The 21,423-nt window shown below is 43.6% G+C and overlaps 1 protein-coding gene across 2 annotated transcripts; it reads right to left on the reverse strand.

The window, feature by feature from the left end:
* Nucleotides 1-15,376: 15,376 nt before the first annotated feature.
* On the reverse strand, nucleotides 15,377-20,226 carry RPL6 (ribosomal protein L6). 2 transcript variants are annotated; one of them, XM_047696838.1, is made up of 7 exons: nucleotides 20,208-20,226; nucleotides 19,083-19,319; nucleotides 18,896-18,994; nucleotides 17,664-17,807; nucleotides 17,096-17,144; nucleotides 16,349-16,533; nucleotides 15,377-15,567 (listed from the first exon to the last, which is right to left on the reverse strand). In XM_047696838.1, exons 2-7 carry the CDS (start codon nucleotides 19,317-19,319, stop codon nucleotides 15,415-15,417), a joined length of 867 nt encoding a protein of 288 aa, XP_047552794.1. In that variant the 5' UTR covers nucleotides 20,208-20,226; the 3' UTR covers nucleotides 15,377-15,414. The 2 variants fall into 2 exon arrangements, with proteins under 2 accessions (XP_047552794.1, XP_047552795.1); XM_047696839.1 differs by lacking the exon at nucleotides 20,208-20,226 and adding an exon at nucleotides 20,031-20,164.
* Nucleotides 20,227-21,423: the final 1,197 nt, after the last annotated feature.

Raw genomic sequence — 21,423 nt, forward strand, 5'->3', positions numbered from 1 at the left:
GGATGTACAGCACCAAGAGTGAACCATAACGGAAGCTATGGACTTTGGGATGATGACGTGTGAGTGTAGGTTCCTCAGTTGCAACAAATGGACCATCTGAGGGGGAAAGTTGAAGATGAGGGAGGCTATGCATGTGTGGAGGCAGGGCGGATATGGAAATTCTCTGTACCTTCCTCTCAATTTTGCTGTGAACCTAAAATTGCTCTGAAGAATAGTTCTCATAAAGAATAAACAATAACCAGTCTAAATGTCCAACAATATGGAAATAGTTAACCATCATAATGGTATACCGTTAAGATGAAATACTATGAAGCCATTCAGAATGAAGTTTATGAAGAATATTAATGCAAGTGAGTGCTAGTGATCTATTGTTAAACGGAAAAAAATCAGGCTAAAATAGTAAGGGAGGGTGCCTGGGTGGCTCAGTGGGTTAAGCCACTGCCTTCAGCTCAGCTCATGATCTCGGGAGTCCTGGGATCGAGTCCCGCATCAGGTTCTCTGCTCAGCGGGGAGCCTGCTTCCCTCTCTCTCTCTCTGCCTGCCTCTCTGCCTGCTTGTGATCTCTGCCTGTCAAATAAATAAATAAATAAATAAATAAAATCTTTTTTAAAAAAATAAAATAAAATAGTAAGGGAATTTTGGAATTCAATTATGTCTACGTATGATTACATTTTAAAATTACATGCGTGTATGGGGCACCTAGGTGGCTCAGTGGTTAAAGCCTCTGCCTTCTGCTGAGTTCATGATCTCAGGGTCCTGGGATCGAGCCCTGCATTGGGTTCTCTGCTCAGCGAGGAGCCTGCTCCTCCCCCCTTCTCCGCCTGCCTCTCTGCCTAGTTGTGATCTTTGTCTGTCAAATAAATAAATAAAATCTTTTAAAAAAAATTACATGCATGTATGACTATAGATGTAAAATAAAAGCCTGGAGGATATCATGTCTGATACAACATTTGGGTAAATCTCAGTAGTGCATTTCCGGCTGACTGGGGGGATCTGTGGTGTGTACTTTGGAATGTTTTCCCAGTTTTCTTCCAAGAGCAAGTATTATTTTTTGAAAAAAGAAAAAAAAATTTAAAATAGAAGTTATCAGGGCACCTTGGTGGCTCAGTGGGTTAAGCATCAGCCTTTGGCGTAGGTCATGATCCTGGGGTCCTGGGATTGAGCCCTGCCTTGACGGGCTTCCTACTCAGCGGGGAGCCTGGGCTCCTCCCTGTCCTCCCTGTTCATGCTGTCTGTCACTCTCTCTGTCTCTCTCTCAAATAAATGGATACAATCTTTAGCAATAAATACATAAATAAAAGCTATTGAACACCTAGGAATTAGAATACATCTATTCATTTATCTACCGTATACCCTTCAGACTTTTCATTAACAGCCCCACCGTACAAGAACGGAGGCTCAGAATTAAGGAACTGGCACCTGCCTAGGAATTGGCAGAATTCAGATTTAACCCATAGCAGGATCCATCCTGCACTGCCTCCCTCCCAAATAAATAATGCATATTCACAGCACTGTTGCAACAATCTCGGGCCCCTTATCATGATTTTAATTTCATTTTTATGGTACTTATTCCACAAGCATTTTTTAAAAGATTTTATTTATTTAGTTGGGAGGACGGGGAGAAGCAGGGGAGAAGCAGACTCCCTCCCCGCTGAGCACGGAGCCCGACGTGGGGCTCCATCCCAGGATCCTGGAATCATTACTTGAGCCTGAAGCAGATGTTTCAGCAACGGAGCCACCCAGGTGCCCTCCACAAGCATTTGCTAAGCCCCTAGTAGATGTCAAATCTTGGCAGGTATATAGAATGGAAATCTACCTGAATACCAGAATTCATGTATGAAAAACCGACTCCCCACTCTGAGAGACCTGGACAGCTATAATAACATGTGTTGAAAATATTTCACGGAAAGGTGGTCTTTCTCCTTTTATTCATTCAACAAATATTTCTTGATTCCTGCTGTGTAACAGATGTCACTCTAAGGCTGAAACATGTCACAATCGAGTGACAATTGAGTGGGGGAGACAGACAGGAAGCAAAGAGCACTAAGTCCGACAGTTCAGAGCCAATCAGTGCCCTGAAAATAATAAGACAGGCAAATGTGATGAAATGACCGTTTCACACATCCTCACAATAACCCTCTGAGTGAGATGATATTATTGTCCCCCCTTTCAGTTGGGACACCATAGCCCAACTAGATACTGAATGTCTCACAGCCAGTAAATATCAAAGCTCAGATATGAACGCAGGTCTGTCTCATTCTACAGTTCTAGCATCCTCACTTTGTTTTTGGGTTTTGGGTTTTTGTTTTGTTTTGTAGACTCCATGCCCAACATGAAGCCCAGTGCAGGGCTTACCCTCACAACCCTGAGATCAAGACCTGAGCTGAGATCAAGAGTTGGTTGCTTGACCCACTGAGCCACCCAGGTGCCCTCCAGCTTCTTTATTTGGGCTGTAAAGAAATCACTCTCCTTTTGCTCACAACTTCCAAACCTAATTTTTTAATTAGGTTTTTATTTTCTTATTTTTATTTTACTTTATTAAAAAGATTTTTATTTATTTATTTGAGAGAGAGAGTGAGAGAGAGGGAGAGGGTCAGAGGGAGAAGCAGACTCCCTGCTGAGCTGGGAGCCCAATTCGGGACTCGATCCCAGGATCATGACCTGAGCCAAAGGCAGTCGCTTACCCAACTGAGCCACCCAGGTGCCCTTAAGTAGGTTTTTAAATGCTCAGGTTTTAGAATCTAAACAACTTTCTTGTGTGGCTCAGAGAAACATTCTCCTGCTCTTACCATTTATATTCCAGGATCAGGAGCCAAGATGCCCAGGAACTATTGTCCTTTACCCACAATTAATGAAATCAGCTCATATCCAGGCCTGAAAGTCTCTAGACTGAATAATTTAATATTTTAGCAACAGTAATTAGTTAGTCATAGGACTGAATGGCTGCCATCATTCCATGATGAGGCAGGTGATGAATTAATATTTATAGAACCCCCTCTGGGAAAAAAAAAAAAAAAAGACCATTTACTGGGAATTTCTAGAATGGTCAGAAAGACAAGGAAAGTCCCTGGTCAGAAGAACTCTATGCTGGAAGTCTGGGGGCAGAGAATCCAAATTTAGTCAAGACAACACACATAGACACACACACACACACACCATGCACACACCACGCACACACCACGCACACAGGAAACATACAATCATAGGTTCATAGAAAGGAAAGGTTTATGGTTGATGATTTCTCTTCTTTGGAATTGTCCTTCCCACTCTTCCATTAGAGAATGGGGTGTTGGGATGGGAAGAGAAGAGAAGAGAAGGTGTTAACAGAGCAACCCTAAGTTGGAAGCAAAAAGGAAGCATGAGAAATCAGGAAGAATAGCTTTTGGACCTCAGTTTTCCCTGGGAGGCATCTCTCCAAGGGACAGAGCTTGTTGATGGAGACCATCTCCCTGCTGCCCCAGCTGCTGACGTGATGTTCACTGGCCTCAGCTCAAGCTGGGGCCCCTCTGGGATTTTGCAATATCTCTCCCTTCTGCTGGCTTTTCTGTACCAGCTGACTGTCTAAAACGAGTCTCTAATCCTTACTGGGCTCACAGAAATGCGAGTGTGGCGTGAAGATAAGTGGTCCTTGAAAAGCCTTAATAGAGCTTGAAATAGCTTTAAACAAAGTATCCATGTTAATTTTTAAGGTTTTTCAAAACACCAGGAGAAAAAAAAAACCACGCGCGCACATCTGCTAACAGACACACACATTGACAGAGTATGTGGGGGAGATTGATTATTTCCATCTCACTAATCACAGTCTCAAAGAGGAAACATACACCTACTCAATATCTTTTTTTTTTCTTCCCCAAATGATCTGGTAGGTCCTGTTCTTTTTTTCTTTTTTTCCTCTTCTTCTTCTTCTTCTTCTTCTTTTTTTTAATTCAAGGAAGATTATTTTGGCTCATGGGTGGGTCTATGAAGCGGCAGGGAAAGGACATCGGATGAAAGAGATATTTGAAAAAATGAAGAAGGAGAAATTCTGCTTGGCGCTCCTTTGAATTACCATAACTAAGGCACCAGCCTCCACGCTGATGAAAAGCCCTAGATGAAGCAGCATTAAGTGCAGCTCCTGTTGGAAAAAATCAGACATCACGGAGCTCTGAAAGTTGCTGTGTCCTCTGGCTCCGCCTTGTGGCCAGCAGAGGCCTTGCTGCCATGGAATTTAAAATTCCGACTCGCCAATTTGCCAAAAAAAAAAAAAAAAAAAAAAAAAGCTCCTCTGCAGCAAACACTTAGATTAAGAAAAGAAACGGTCCCCCCGCAAAGGAAAAGTAAGCCAAAGACACAGTCATGGAGTTTGCACAAAAAGAAAAGCAAGCACTTTATGTTTTCATTAATTCCGTATTCCCTGAGTGCAAGAAGTCCTATCTGTGATGACAGATCATATAGAGCAGAAGCCCCCGCTCTGTATTTGGGCTGAGCGTCTACTTTGTGCAGGGAAATATGACGATGTGAAGCTTAGGATGGGGAAGTGACTTGGAACAAGCACTTCTGCAAAGGATCAGAAGTTCAGGGACCCGGTCTGAGACGTGGGGAAGGTTCCCCAAGGATGGTGCGTTAAATGATGTGCTTGAGTTGGTTAAGTGAAGAGAGGATGGTCCGGAAAAGTTGGTAACCTGAAGAAAAACATTACATGAAATGCAGTGTGTGTGACATTTGAGTCATAGACTGCCTGGGTTTGGGTCTCAGCTCCCTTGCATGTTACCTCAGACAAATCATTCCACATTTGTGCTGCAGTTTTCCCACCTTAAGATAGGCTCACGGTAATCATACCTACTTCACAGGGCTTTCGTGAAGATTAAATGAGTTAATATGAGCATTAGCGCCATGAATGAAATGTAAGCAGCTCTCAACAAGTGTTAGTTACTATTAAATGTGGCTCCATTTTTCACCAGTAGTTGAAATCAGATTTTAATTTCAACCCAGAGATGGTGAAGCTCTTGGGCAAACACATCGTTGATTGCTGGTGGCACTTGAAGTCAGCATGTCTTTTTGGAAAAGTCCTTGACCGCATATACCCAAAGTCCCGAAGGGACCACGCCTTTTGAGCCATCATTTCACTCCTAGATATTGATCTGTGGAAATCTTTCACCTAACAAGGAATTGTTACCTTCCTACTCTCTGCCAGACTCTTAGAACTAAGTCATAGCTCCTATCCTCAAGAAGCTTAAAATCTAAGGGGGGAGAAGACCTCACACTGCTGTGTTAGCAGTCCTGCCTGTGAGGGGGGAAATGGAGAATATAGAGCAGGAGCACCTGTTTCATATTTGGGGTGAGACTTGGGGGCAGACAGGAGATTGAGAGCAGTGGTTCTCAACCGGGGATGATTTTGGCTACCAGGGAACGTATGGCAACATCTGCAAATGATTTTTTTCATCATGAGTAGGGTTGAATGCTACTGACATCCAGTGAATAAAGGCCGGAGATGCTGCTAATCATCCCACAAGGCACAGAACAGTTCCCGCGCGCGCGCACACACACACACACACACACACACACATTATCCAGTCCCAAATGTCTTTAAGGTGGAAGCCCAGAAACTGATCCAAAGCAATGACTGGAGTTAGAGGAAGGGTAGTAGTAGAGAGGAATGTTCCAGGCCTTCCGAATAGCATGTACAAAATCCAAGAGGTGAGAGATAATAATGTACATTTAAAATAAAATAAGGGACACTTGGGTGGCTCAGTCACTTAAGCGACTGACTCTTGGTTTCGGCTCAGGCCATGATCTCAGGGTCATGAGATGGAGCCCTGAGTCCAGCTCCGTGCTCAGCAGGGAGTCTGCTTGAAGATTTTCTCCCTCTGACCCTCCCCACACCCCCAACCCCGCTCACGCTTTCTCTCTAAAATAAATAAATAAGTCTTTTAACGAAAATAAAATAAGGGGCACCTGGGTGGCTCACTAGGTTAAGCGTATGCCTTTGCTCAGGTCATGATCCCAGGGTCCTCGGATCCAGCCCCACTCTGGGCTCCCTGCTCAGCCTCGAGGCTGCTGCTTCTTCTCCTTCTGCCCCTCCCTGGGTTCATGCTCTCTCTCAAAAAAATTAATATAATCTTTTAAAAAAATTAAATAATACACAGCCATTGAAAAGAATCATTCTGAAGTTTTGATGGCAATGTAAAGGATATACGAGATAATATTCTATGAAGAAAATCAGAACACAGAAATTTTCGTACATTCATAGGAACTACAGACATGTGCACCTGCTAACTTGAAAATTGTGTGAAATGAGCACAAGGGTGGCTATTTTCTCTTGTCATGAAGCATTAGGACTCTAGGGTCACACTTGTGGGTTTTATTCCCCACAATTTTAGTATTATTGAAGGCTGTGCCCTGAAAGTTACTTATTTTTATGCCAGCAAGTTTCTTTTCCATAAAAATTCATACTGAAGGCTCTAATGAGTTAAAAATCAATAAGTCGATCAGATTCCTGCAACTGCCCATTTACTAACATATTTTAGTTTTCCCTTGTGTCTTCCTTAAACCTGTGTCCATATAGAATCTTTCAAAAATGCAAATATGAGGGTCTCTGTCAAATAAATAAAATCTTTTTAAAAATGCAAATATGATTATCAAGTTCCTCTGCAGTAATAACATTCTGACCTCTCTCGACTTTGTTGGTGGCTCACAAAATTCTCAGGATCAAGCTCTCGTTGAGTTACAGTGTTTTTTTCTCATGGTTCTCACCCCCTCCCTACCCACTGAACCCCGTGAGAAACTTAGAGTTTGCAGACTAGATAACATCATTCCCTTCTCTGGGCTTTTGCTGTAGTTCTGTGATAGACTGGAAAGAGTCTCCTCAGTTCTTCACTTTCTCCCTTTATTAAAATTATACAGCTCTTCCCTTTGTTATGTGACTATAGTGGGCTGAAGAGTGTTCCCCCCCAAATTCATGTCCATCCAGAACTTGTGAATGTGACCTTATCTGAACAGAGGGGCTTTTTCAGATGTAATCAAGTCAAAATGATGTTATACCAGATTGAGCGGGGTCACCTCATCTGAAGACTGTGACCTTATAAGGAGAAGGACATTTGGACACAGAGACACAGAAGAGACATAGAGGGAAGAAGGCCGTGTGACAACAGAGGCAGAGATTGGAATGACGTCTCCACAAGCCAAGAAATGCCAAGGATTGCCAGCAACTGCCAGAACTTAGGAGTGAGGCCTGGAGCGGAGTCTTCCTCCAGAAGTGCCTCCAGAAGGAATGACCCTTGCCAACCCCCTGGAGTTGGACTTCCAGCCTTCTGAACTGTGGGCCTGGGTTTCGAGTTTTTTTAAACCACACTTAGTGATATATTGTTACCACAGCTCAGGAGACTAATAGAAGGACTTTCCCAGACAGCCCACCAGAGTGAGTGCAGTAGATTTCCCCGCCCTGTTGAGGTTGGGTTGGCCACGTGACATCCTTTGGCCAATGGAGTTTTAGCAGATGTGATGTGAAGAGAGGTGAAATCTGTTTGTGCAGTTTGGTATCAGTCAAGAGAAACATGTGCTTTGGAAGTTGTTTGTCCCCCAATGAGACATGTGGCACACTTGAGCCCCACAGATCCCTTCCTTGAGGTAAAACCAACCCACAGCCTATCCACAGCAGGGATGAAATATGTGCTTTTTATTGTCAGTCAGCCACTGGTGATACTGAGTTTGTTTGTTTGTTTGTTTGTTTTATGGTTAATCCCTAAGTCCCTACTGCCTGGCATGGTGCTTGGAATAAAGTAGTTGCTTCATAAAGGTTTTTCTTGCTTAGGGAATCTGAAGATGTTGTGCAAAAAAATTCACACATTCAGCCACAATGTGGTTTTATGATTTACATGAGGCTGTGACCTCAGCTGCAGCAAATTCTTGCTAGATTCATCTCCAAAGGCAAGGGAAACAAAGGCAAAAATGAAGTATTGGGGTATCAAGATAGAAAGCTTTGGCACAGCAAAGGAAACAGTTGACAAAACCAAAAGAGAACCAACAAGATGGGAAAAATATTTACAAATGACGTATCCGATAGTAGGCTAGGATCCAAAATCTATGAAGAACTTCTCCAATTCAACACCCAAAGAACAAAAATCCAATCAAGAAATGGGCAGAAGACAGGAACAGACATTCCTGCAAAGAAGACATCTAAATGGCCAACAGACACATGAAAAAATGTTCAACGTCACTCAGCATCAGGGAAATACAAATCAAAACCACAATGAGATCCCACCTTATGCCAGTCAGAATGGCCAAAATTAAGAAGTCAGGAAATGATAGGTGTTGGTGAGGATGTGGAGAAAGGGGAACCCTCCTACACTGTTGGTGGGAATGAAAGCTGGTGCAGCCACTCTGGAAAACAGTATGGAGGTTCCTCAAAAAGTTGAAAATAGAGCTACCCTATGACCCAGCAATTGCACTACTGGATATTTACCCCAAGGATACAAATGTAGTGATCCCAAGAGGCACCTGCACCCCTGTTTACAGCAGCAATGTCCACAATAGCCAAACTATGGAAAGAGTCCAGATGTCCATCGATAGATGAATGGATAAAGAAGATGTGGTGTACATCTATCTATCTATCTATCTATCTATCTATCTATCTATCTATCTATCTATCTAGATACACACACACACACACACACACACACAACAGATATATATACAGTCGGATATACAATATACAATATACTACACAGCCATCAAAAAAATGAAAGCTTGCCGTTTACAATGACATGGATGGAACTGGAGGGTATTATGGTGAGTGAAATAAGTCAATCAGAAAAAGACAGTTATCATATGATCTCACTGAGATGTGGAATTTAAGAAACAAAACAGAAGATCATAGGGGAGTAGAGGAAAAAATAAAACAAGATGAAACCAGAGAGGGAGAACAACCATAAGAGACTCTTAATCATAAGAAACAAACTGAGAGTTGCTGGATGAGATGGTGGTGGAGTGATGGGGTAAATGGGCGATGGTCATTAAGGCAGGCATGTGATGTAATGAGCACTGTGTATCATGTAAGACTGATGAATCACAGGCCTGTACCTCAGAATCCGATAATACATTATATGGTAATTAAGGTCGTGTTTCTGTTCTCCTCTAGGATTTTGGTGGATTCCTATCTCACATTTAGGTCTTTCATCCATTTTGAGTCTATTTTTGTGTGTGGTGTAAGAAAATGGTCCAGTTTCCTTCTTCTGCATGTGGCTGTCCAATTTTCCCAACATCGTATGTTGAAGAGACTTTTTTCCATTGGATATTCTTTCCTTATAAAGAGTATCTCTCTGCTTAGTCAAAGATTAGTTGACCACAGAGTTGAGGTCCCATTTCTGGATTCCCTAATCTGTTCCATTGATCTGTTTGTTTTTGTGCCAGTACCATACTGTCTTAATGATGACAGCTTTGCAATAGAGCTTCAGGTCTGGCTTTGTGTTGCCACCAGCTTTGCTTTTCTTTTTCAACATTCCTTTGGCTCTTCCGGGTCTTTGCTGGTTCCATACAAATTTTAGGATTATTTGTCCCAGCTCTGCGAAAAAAGTTTTCGTAGGGATTGCATTAAATGTGTGATCGCTCGAGGTAGCATAGACATTTTAACAATATTTGTTCTTCCAATCCATGAGCATGGAATGTTTTTCCATTTTTGTGTCTTCTAAATTTCTTTCATGAATGTTCTGTAGTTTTCTGAGTACAGATCTTTTGCCTCTTTGGTTAGGTTTATTCCTAGGTTTCTTATGGTTTTGGGTGCCATTGTAAATGGGATCAGCTTCTTAATTTCCCTTTCTTCTGTCTCATGGTTAGTGTATAGAAATGCAGCTGATTTCTGTGCATTGATTTTATATCCTGCCACTTAGCTCAATTCCTGTATGAGTTTTTTTTTTTTAAGATTTTATTTACTTATTTGACAGAGATCACAAGTAGGCAGAAAGGCAAGGCAGAGAGAGAGAGAGAGAGAGAAGGAAGCAGGCTCCCCGCAGAGCAGAGAGTGCCATGTGGGGCTTGATCCCAGGACCCTAGGATCATGACCTGAGCGGAAGGCAGAGGATTTAACCCACTAAGCCACTCAGGTGCCCCTCCTGTATGAGCTTTATCAATTTTGGGGTGGAGTCTTTTGGGTTTTCCACATAGAATATCGAGTCATCTGCAAAGAGTGAGAGTTTGCGAGGGCACCTGGGTGGCTCAGTGGGTTAAGCCTCTGCCTTCAGCTCGGGTCATGATCTCAGGGTCCTGGGATCGAGTCCCACATCGGGCTCTCTGCTCTGCAGGGAGCCTGCTTCCTCCTCTCTCTCTCTCTGCTTGCCTCTCTGTCCACTTGTGATCTCTCTCTGTCAAATAAATAAAATCTTAAAAAAAAAAAAAGAGGGAGAATTTGCTTCTTCTTTGCTGATTCAGGTTCAAGGAAACCTTGCGGCCCCACTCCTTGGTGTGCCCTGAGAAAAGCAATCATCCCTGTCTGCCTGGTGTCTGTCTGCACTCCGTGCTCATCCAGCCTGTGACCCAGCGTTCCTATCGCAGGCACACAACCCTATTTTGAGTCTCCAAACCCTGCGGACTCCTGTGGTGCACACATGCACCACTCCTCCTGGGGGAAGAAGGGGGGGTCTCACTGGTTCTGCCACTTGTTGGGCCCCAGCTCTGAGAGTAGTCAACCTGACTGTGCTGTGATTAGGTTTAGGACCCCCTAGCTGGGAGTGAGCCCAGGAGTGGGCTCACTCTTTGCAGTCAGCTTCCCCACTCCAATACCTGGGAGCTCTGCCGCTTTCAGGTACCCCCAGTCTTCCTGTGATCCCAGGGATCCTGAGACCACACTGTCCCAGCTAGTGTTTTGCCCCCGCTTAGCAGCCTGAACAACATCCCTCCCAGAGCAGAGTTCTAAAAGTTCCAACTTTGTGTTTTGCTGATATATCACTTGCTGGTAGCCGGCTTACAGAGGCTCTTAACGTACACGTTAAAAAAAAAAAAAAAAAAAAAAAAAAAAAAAGCAATCTCTCACGTGCCTGGGTGGCTCAGTGGGTTAAGCCTCTGCCTTAATCAGGTCGTGAGATCAGGTCATGATCTCACGGTCCTGGGATCGAGTCCCACATTGGGCTCTGTGCTTGGCAGGGAGCCTGCTTCCTCCTCTCTCTTTCTCTGCCTGCCTCTCTGCCTACTTGTGATCTCTCTCTGTCAAATAAATAAATTCTTAAAAAAAAAAAAAAAGCAATCTCTCCACCCAGCACGGGGCTTGAACTCACAACCCCAAGATCAAGAGTTGCACGCTCTACGGACTAAGCCAGCCAGGCACCCCCAAGCAATTCCACTTCTAATACATACCAAACATCATTGAAAGCAGGGACTTGAATAAATATCTGTATCAATGTTCGTGGCACCCTTATTCACGGTTGTCAAAAGGGTTCAATGACCCAAACCTGCATCCATGGGTGAAGGAATTAACAAAATGTAATATATCCACCCAATGGAATATGATTCAGTCATTTACGGAGTAAAGTACTGAAACGGGCCACAACGTGAATGAAACTTGAAGACATCATGCAGTGAAATAAGCCAGACACAAACACTGTATGTGAGATACATGAAATAGTCTAATTCCAGAGACCAAGCAGACTAGGATACCAGAGGCTGGGGAGAGGGGGAATGGGTTGTCAGTGGTTAATGGGTACAGGGCTTCAGTTTGGAATGACAAAAAAAGTTCTGGAGATGGTTGATGGTAATGGTTGCACAACAGGAACTGCACTTAAAAATGTTAAAATTCGGGGTGCCTGGGTGGCTCAGTGGGTTAGGGCCTCTGCCTTCGGCTCAGGTCACGATCCCAGGGTCCCGGGATTGAGCCCCACATTGGGGCAGGTCCCCTGCTTCCCCCCTCTCTCTGCCTGCCTCTCTGCCTACTTGTGATCTCTGTCAAATAAATAATTTAAAAAATGTTAAAAATTGTATATTTTGTTATAGTTTATCACAATTTCACAGAAAAAAGTATATACTTTTAACTGCTTAGCACATACTCAGAACCATAGAATTTCCTATTATTATATTGATTATCTAAAAGGTATATGAATAAGCAGCAAAGCCAGGATTCAAATCCAAGTGTTTTCCATTCCCAAAGCTCTAACACTAACTTCTGCACTATTTTCAATTGACTGTACTCGGATATCTTTTGAATGAATTATTCTATACCTTTTCCCAAAGAAATTCCAGTTTTATACTTGTTTAAGGTATGGGGAAATTCAGAACATTGTTGCCTTTCTTCGCATGTATTTTGTTTTTCTGCATTGTGCATCGCAGAGCAGCACCGAGCTCTGTTCAACGTTTGTTAGAGTCCCTAAAGTTGGGAATAGGGCTTTAGACCCTGGTTGACAGCTTGGGGGGCCCCACAGGCTGAATAATGGCCCCAAATGTGTTCATGCCCTTATTCCTGGACTGCTGTGTATATTACTTCATTTTGCAAAAAAGACTTGGCCCAGGTGATGAAGCTGAAGATCTTGAGATGGGGAATGTGATTAACACGAAAATGTACTTGGTCTTTGCTCCTGGTCCCTGCACAAAGCTCCTAAAACCCATGGTATTTCCCCAGTGATAGAGAGGTTTTTTGTTACTGTTAAGAGGCTCCTTTAGATCATACTGAGTTTATGCTAATGCAGTGACTTGGAATAGGACCCCAGCCTCAAGATGGGGCTGGTCACCACAAAGTCCAATAGATTATAAGGCTGAAATTTATAGCCCTCCCTAGGCTTAAGGGAAGGTACGGCAGGGGTGTGGTTTGGGTCTGGGAATGTGGTGGGGAAGAAGATGGAGATTAACATCTGTAAACACTCTGGGAAAATAACAAAAAATCTGAACAATGTTTGATGGCCTTCTGGGTTAGTGAATACAGAGGAGCCAGGAGGGGTTTACCTCCTTTACCTGGAGAGGACATGCTTCCCCCACTACCCTTACCCTTGTGCTATAGATCTCTTCCATTCGGCTCTTCTGAGTTTATCTTTCAGTAACAAATAAATGTAATCAGATGTTTCTGAGTTCTGTTCAGTCATCATAGCACAGTTGTAAGGTAAACCAGGTGAGACAGAAATGGGGTAACCTGTGGTACCTACTCCCTAACTGGTGTCTGAAGGGCACAGAGGAAGAGTAGGTTTAAAAAATGGGCCAATCAGAGGGCCTTGTGGCCAAAAGGACTTTTGGAACTGAACCTGAGCTATAAAGAACCACTAGAGACCACAGCCAGAAGTGACATTTGGATTTGTTTCAAAACTGTATCAGAGCACATGTTATATACCTAGTGGAGAGACTAGAGTTAAAAAAAAAGACAATCATGGGGATGGGGATGTAACACAGCATGGGGACTACTATCAGTAATACTGTATCATTATTTGAAGGTTGCTGTATTTTGGGTGCCTGGGTGGCTCAGTTGTTATGATTCCAGTGTCCTGAGACTGAGCCCTGCATTGGGCTCCCCGCTCAGCAGAGAGCCTGCTTCTCCTCTAATAAATAAATTAAAATCTTTTTTAAAAAATTGCTAGATTTAAGCCTCACAGGATTTTCTAATTACACATTGTGATGGATGTTAACTAGACTAATGGTAGTGATCATTACGTTACACCCCTGAACTCTACACCAACTGACAGCTGTCAATTACATCTCGATTATAAAAAAATCAGAAATACCAAGTGCTGAGAAGGAAGCGGAGTAACTGGAACTGTTACACATTGCAGGTGGGATGCAAAATGGGAAGGTCTGCCGGTTTCTTACACAGACATGCATTCACCATATAACCCAGTAATCCTGTATTTTCACCCAACAGAAATGAAAACATACCCACACAACAACCTGTATGTGAATGTTGACGGCGGCTTTATTCATCATCTCCAGGAACTGTGAACAACCCAAATGTCTTTCAGTGGGTGAATTTTAGAACAGTGATCTATGGATCTACCGGACCGACAGAACTACTGAGCCACGGGTATGAACAAATCTCAGTAACATTATGCTTAGTATACAGTAGGACATTCTGCAAAGGCAGAACTACAGGAACTTAAGTTTGATCAGGGACTGCCTGGAGTGGATGTTATGAACACGAGGGAACTTTCCTAGTCACAATGCTTACCCAACTGCACAGGTGTCACAGAACTCCACACTCAAAATTATGAATCTCGCCTAATGTAAACTGTCAATAAAAGCAACTTCAAAAAACCCATCAGGGGGCGCCTGGGTGGCTCAGTGGGTTAAGCCTCTGCCTCTGGCTCAGATCATGGTCCCAGCGTCCTGGGATCGAGCCCCGCATCGGGCTCTCTGCTCAGGGAGCCTGCTTCCCTTCCTCTCTCTCTGCCTACTTGTGATCTCTCTCTGTCAAATAAATTAATAAGAATCTTTAAAAAAAAAAAAAATCAATCAGGGTCATCTTTCACTTATCTACTGCCAACACCCCAAATCTGAGGACCTGTTGTGTAAGCGAGCCCGTGGAGAAACAGACACTGTTGTATAGAACATCTGGCTCAAACCCTGTGGAGGGCAGTTTAGCAGTCTACTAAAATTAAAATGCATAAATCTTTCCCCAGCCCAAAATATTTACCTGATACTCATCTGTGTGCACACTTTTGTTTTACTGCCTTGTACACAATTATAAATGATATTAAAAAATCCATATGATACACTACCTTCTGCATCAGTGAGGATGGACTTTACAGAATGTCCAAAACATGTTGCTAGCTGTGTAATAGTATGTACAGCACATGAGGCTTTGACTTAAAAAAAAAAAAAAAAAAAAAAAAAAGGATGATTAAATCATTATACTCACTTGACATATGCGCTTTTAAAAAACTAGATACGCAGGGGACCTAGGTGGCTCAGTGGGTTAAGCCTCTGCCTTCGGCTCAGGTCATGATCCCGGGGTCCTGGGATTGAGCCTCGCATCAGGCTCTCTGCTCAGCAGGGAGCTTGCTCCCTTTCCTCTCTCTCTGCCTGCCTCTGCCTATTTGTGATCTCTGTGAAATAAATAAAATCTTTAAAAAAACAAAAACAAAAAACGAAACTAGATACGGAAGACTTAACAGCAATGATTGAGTTGGGCCGATAGGGGAGAACTGTATCATCGTCAAAGGAAGGAAAATCTGTGGCCTGAAGGGCAGTTTGTCCTCCTACTCCAGTACTGACCTGTTCCGTGGTACCCAGGGAAATGGTGCTATTTAATACGGTGGGTGCTGGGTGACAAGCCAGACACTAAGCTAAAATGCTAACACCAAGCTGAAGAGGCGGTTCCCCTGCAGCTGGTGCCACCCTCCCAATTTCCCCACCTCTCAGCAGAGGCTAAGACCCTAACAAGCTGGCCAAGTCAAGCCACACCTCCAGGCACATAAACATTTTAAAAAAGACACAAAGGAATTGATCAGTTATTTAATTAGGTTCTTTGTAGGAAATTTAGAACACCAACTTGTGAGGGTAAACTCCATTTGTGAGAGAAAACACAGAGCGGAGGTAGCCCTGAAGCTGAGGAACAGCCTTGATTTTTGGCAGAATTTGTGAGTCCACAGCTTTCTGATCAACCTTGCGCTGCTCTGTAATCTCGTATTTCTAGGGGAGAGAAAGAAAAGAAGATCATTTAAAAGTAGGGCATAAATACCAGACTCCATTTGACTCAGGAATCCTATCTCCCAAGTACTAAATCCCAGGGATATTTAGAAAGCAATTTTGATCATCTTTCCCTTGGAGGACTATGAAGTAGTATAGTATAACCTTGTTTTTAATATAGCAAAAACTGTAGCTCTTTTCCTTTGGTCTCCTTTAATACACATCGAGGATAAACAAGGGTAGGGGCATCTCGGTGGCTCAGTCAGTAAAGCGTCTGACTCTTGACTTTGGTTCAGGTTATGATCACAGGGCTGTGAGATCAAGCCCCATGTGGGGCTGTGAGCTGGGCACGGAGCCTGCTTAAGATTCTCTTTCCCATCCCTCCCCCAAAAAGGATAAACAAGTGTGAACTCCCAGTAGAACAGTAGCAGTTAGAGGTGCCTGGGGGGCTCAGCTGGTTAAGAGTCTGCCCGAGGCTCAGGTCACGATCCCAGGTTTCTGGGATGGCGCCTGCATCGGGCTCCCTGCTCAGTGGAGAGCCTGCTTCTTCCTTTCCCTCTGCTGCTCCCCTGTTTGTGCTCTGTCAAATAAATAAAGTCTTAAAATATAGTCTAAGTGGAGCTCTCAACCACCATTAAAAATCACTGAAAGCAGCACCATCTGGAATGACGTCATTCCCCAGCTACTCATTATTAACTTCTCTGTCAGCCCCTCGTGGAAACGTTTTTCACTCCCACCTAGGGAAGTGGAGCCATCAGGGGCCAAGACGGAGAGAGAAGCTTACCTCTTTTTCGGTGTCGAAGATCTCACCCTCCTGGTGTCTGGGCTTACGCAACTTCTTCTTCTTGAAATAAGCATCAGTGAGATGTCTGGGGATTTTCACGCTGCTGATATCAATTTTGGTAGAAGTGGCAATGACGAATTTTTGGTGTGTTCTACGCAGAGGAACTCGATTGAGGGACAGAGGTCCTAAAGAAAAGAAAAAAACCAATATACTGAGGGAAAGAGAAAGCAACGACTTAAGAACAGACTTTAAAGAAACCTGGTGTACTGAATTTTCTACCTAGGGTCAAGAAATCTCAAACTGCCCTTTTTATAGCCAGCATCTAGACTTTCTCAAGATCTCAGTTTGTCCACGGTTTCTTCTTCAAATCTTAAGTCACCCAAGCTGGGAGACAGCTGGCCACAGCCACAGGTCCCTGATAAATTTAAACCAAGCACTGCTTTCCAGAGTGAACAGTTCGCTTTTTACCTGTTTGGCCACTGTACTCTGGTTCCAAGTGGCAGACCAATACAAGTCTCACACAGGACCATTCCCTGGGGTTAACAGCCAACCATTCTTCAGGTGGCAGTTACCTGGTGCTATGTTGCCACACAAAATTTAAATACCTGCTTCCTTAGAACTCAGGTGTATGCAAGACAATGAAATAGGGCACGTAATCTCAACACTGGAACTTCCATGTAGGCGGGAGCAAAAGTACATTTAAAAGTGTCAAATTTCAGAGAATATAAAATCCAAGGATCTTCTTACCAGTTACAAGTAGCAAGCCACTGCTCAGCTGCTTCAGGAAAACTACCCTCTGTAAATCAAACAGACACATCAGACATTTCTGTGTTGAAAACAGATTTCTAAATCAAATCTTGTACTTCTAAATTTGGTAAAGGAAATTTCTAAGTATGTATCCACTCAGCAACTCTAGAATCATACCAACTGCCAACAGGGGCGACCCATGGATATGAGCAATACTTCTGCCTGCTTGTTTTTAATGAGCAACTATTACCTTCTTTAACTCAGTAATTCTATCCCTGCAAAGCTATCCTAAGGGAATAACTGAAATATATAAATACTTTTGGGTACAGGGACATCTAAATCATCTGTAATACATATCCCCAACAGCAGGAAATGGTAATAATTTATTGTACATTATGGACCGAAAGCGTCATGCTAGTGCCTGGGCTCCTGGTACTGTCGCCCCCGCCCCGACCCCTCCACTGCGAACCACAGCTACCACAGGCAAATGCAGAAACTCTACCCAGAGTGTCAACACATGATTACCAAGCACCTCAAGCCCCTGAGCTGACGCGTCCGCTCTGCTCACCTTGCCTCTGTGGCGCCCAGTGAGGATGATCAAAATGGTCCCAGGGGTGATGCTAGCTCGCAGTTTTCTCACATGCTGACTGAAAGGTTTTTTGCCGTGGCTCAACAGCTTTCGAGGCACATCTTCGGTAGGATAATACCTAGGCTGTAAGGAATCCACAGGTCCAACTTATTTAAACAAGCAAATCAGATTAGTAGAGCTGGTTGTGACAGCGGAACGCTCGCTACACCCTTTTCACCCACTTTAAATGATTTACACTGCTGCATTTCATTTTCACCTCTCCCAAGTCATAGGAAATTTGGAAAAGTAAATGCTGCTTATCCTTTCCTATGCAAAACACAAGAAGGAATCCATTTAACTAAAGGAGCAGAGTGTTCAGGCAAAGGCAGAAAAGCATCAAGCAAGTTACCTCTGTAGACTTGGGATTAAATGACAAACTCCCATACACTGTCTTATCATCACACACTGTGGCACAGCAGTGACTCTCAAGCTCTCCTGGAGTCCCTGACCTTAACCTAAACTGTACTTCTCCAGAAACACATCTGACACACATTTCGGAGATTATGAAGGACGCATGGCTTGTTTTTCCATTGTGTTCACATCCTCCACGTTAATGCGCATCACTCCCATGTTACGCACAAAGGGAAACAAAACCCCACAGTTCAGATCAGGACCGCCAGTTCATTTATTGTAAAAACAAGACCCTACACAGACCATTAAGCGTACGACAAGTAACACATAATAACCTCCTGCTTCGACCACAAACATTAGCACCCAACAGACAACTAGCCCACAAAAACAGTAACAAGGAATCGAAGTAGTAATCCCCTCTGGAGCAGTAATTTCCAACTGTGATGACCATAATACACCTGGGAATATTTTCATAATGGAAATTACAAAGCAAATGCTGAGAAAATGTTGGGTCTTGTGCATGGTAGAGGAGCCAAGCAACAGTCCTCTGGTATGTAACTGTTCTACAGGCCCAGCAGCACCGAGAATTCATGCCGCACGTCATTCTCCCAACACTGTGGGGCAGATCTTTATTCCTGCTTTACCGGCGAGGAAAAGCAACTCTGCTTAAGATCAAACAACAAACTTTTAAGAGGCCTGGTGGTAAACCCAGAATCCTCCATTAGTCATCTTCTGGCCAACGCACACCTTTAAAACCTGAGAACACCAAAGACCCCTCACGGTATTCAAGTCTCCCATTCACAGTCTCTTCCAAATCTTACCATTTTGCGAAGTTTAACCACTCGGGTACCACCGTTCTTGTCACCACCAACTGGTTTTGTGACGGTAGCAAGAACCTTCTCCTTCTTTTTCTTTTCAACCTGTCACAGAAATGCATCAAAGTCAGGCAGACAAAAATTTCTAAGGTGAAGACAGAAGTCAAGGTCAGTGATCCTCCTCGCCCCTTACCCTGGATTTAGCTGCCGAATACTTCCTCTTGTACATGGCCTTTCTGGAATACATAGCCGATCGGGAGTACCTGCCAATTCCTCTGACTAGGACAGGGTTTCGGCTGCAGTGGGGCTTCCCCTTCTTCGGGGTTTTAGCCTTCTGGTTACCCTTCTTAGCCTTGCCACCGCCATCAGCCTTCTTGGCTTCAGGTTTCTTCTCCTTAGTATCCGGCTTCTTAGCTTTTTCGCCCGCCATCTACCAGGACACACGTTTAAAAAGAAAAGGACTTCTCCAGTTATCTCATGACAAAGCATGTCTACACAGTACATTGACAGGCTTTCGAGACCCCGAACCCTCACCCTCTCTTCCCAAGTAGCCATAACATCCTTTCACCCCTTCCCTGAAAAACCCCAAACCACACACACGTGCAATAATCCTCACAGTGGTTAGCTTTTAAGAATTTGAAGAGCTCTTACAACTGTTTGCTAAATATTTAGTGGCTAAAAGTCCCTGTTCCATTCGATCTTTATTCCTGTTCTGCGAATTCGAAATCTCACGAATCGCCACAGTTTATGGAGCAGCGACGCTGGACCCTGAAACCATTTGCTTCCAGGGCTTCTGCGCTTTTCAGACTGCTGTCTCACTTAAGAAATCCGGCTTAGGAAGGAACACACACCAGCCCAAACTCAGACCAGACTGAAAAGCGCAGAGCCAAGAGGCGACTTCCGGTCGCGGACGTGTTAAGGAAAAGTAGCATTTGGACTCAGCCCCAAAGCTCAACGTGGCTCTAACGAGCTCAGAAGCGTTTTCTGGAACCCGAACCCGGGATTCCGGAGCACACGCCATCATCCTGGTCCCTACCGCCCCACTACCCCGCTACGGATCTCCAGAAGGGTCCTGTAACCCCAGCGCAGAAGAGTGGCAAGCAGCCGGGAGCTCCGGAGCCTCTTTGGCACCCCACCTCACCCACTTCGTGCCCCCGCGCAAACCCAGGCGAGACAAATGAAGCGTCTAGGAGGGCTCTCAGTTGGCCCCGAGCATGTCCGACTCCTGCAGGTGTCCACTTGATACCCTCCTGATTCGGATGGCGAAGGATGGGGGATCCAGATATCGAGTCTTGCACAGAGGCCCCGCCATTCTTACCTTGCAAGATGGGAAAGAGAACTAAGGTCCCGGCTTCCGGTCTATAAGGAATCACGGGAAGTGTTGAGTCTCACCTCCTTCCGGATACGAGGCATTATGGGAAATGTAGTTTTCTCTCCTTTGCCCGACGTACGAAGAGCAATTTCTTCTTTTAAGAGGCGATAGCCAAGAACGTTTTGAACATATTTCATTTTATAGACCAATAAAATTCTCAAAATACTTTTGGAAGTCGACATAAATTATAATTTTTTTTATTTTGCTTACTAAGGGCATTAGAAAGGACTGACATTTCCCTATAAGAGGGGAGAGATAGATGAAAGACCAAATTCAAAAAAAAAAAAAAAAAAAAAAAAGCGAACTCTTTCCTATGAAAGGCTAGTTGGGAACCTTTCATGGACGTTTTCTCTGCAATTGACCTAATACCTACATCCCCTATTCAGACTATAGCCTATGCTCAATGGCCGGGAGTCAGAAAAGACAGAATTGGCTGGCTTGATTGGTAGATCATGTAACTCTTGATCCTGGGGTTGTTGAGGTCAAGCCCCACATTGGGTGTAGAGATTACTTAAAATAAATTCTTTAAAGAAGTTAAAAAATAAGGGGCGCCTGTGTGGCTCAGTGGGTTAAGGTTCCGCCTTCAGCTCAGGTCATGATCCCAGGGTCCTGGGATGGAGCCCCACATCAGGCTCTCTGCTGAGCAGGAAGCCTACTTCCCCCTTTCCCCTCTGCCTGCTTCTCTGCCTACTTGTGATCTCTCTCTCTGACAAATAAATAAATAAAATCTAAAAGAAAAGTTAAAAAATAAAATGAATAAAATATATTCCTGCTCTCAAAGAACACGCATTCAAAGGAAAAACAAACAGAAAAAAATGAATAATTATAAGCTATTTCTTCTGGGAGGTTTTGGAAATTTTGCAAAAGAGTTGGGTTTTGTGTTGGATTTGGAAGAGTAAATACAAATTTGGCAGGTGAAAGTGCTAACTGGAAAAATTAATGCAAGAGGCATGGAAACATAAGAGCATGCTTGTTCATCCCTTCTACAAGCATTTCTGGTTACTTTGTACTTCATTTCTTTTCTTTTCTTTTGGAAATTTTGTTTTAATTTATTTTATTTATCAAAGTATAGTTGACACACAATGTTACATTAGTTTCAGGTGTTGTACTGCTTTCTTCATTTCTTTTTAAAAAAAAAAAGATTCAATTTAATTTTTTGTTT

The sequence above is a fragment of the Lutra lutra genome, chromosome 12 (assembly GCF_902655055.1).
Source record: "Lutra lutra chromosome 12, mLutLut1.2, whole genome shotgun sequence".
Lineage (NCBI taxonomy): Eukaryota > Metazoa > Chordata > Mammalia > Carnivora > Mustelidae > Lutra > Lutra lutra.

Excerpts from the sequence above, each read along its gene's own strand:
- RPL6 (XM_047696838.1), bottom strand. The coding sequence starts at position 19,319 with ATGGCGGGCGAAAAAGCTAAGAAGCCGGATACTAAGGAGAAGAAACCT. Across the intron at positions 17,145-17,663 it reads CTGGGCGCCACAGAGGCAAG|AGGGTAGTTTTCCTGAAGCA; the intron begins GTGAGCAGAGCG and ends TTTGATTTACAG. Across the intron at positions 16,534-17,095 it reads TGGCTTGCTACTTGTAACTG|GACCTCTGTCCCTCAATCGA; the intron begins GTAAGAAGATCC and ends TCTTTTCTTTAG.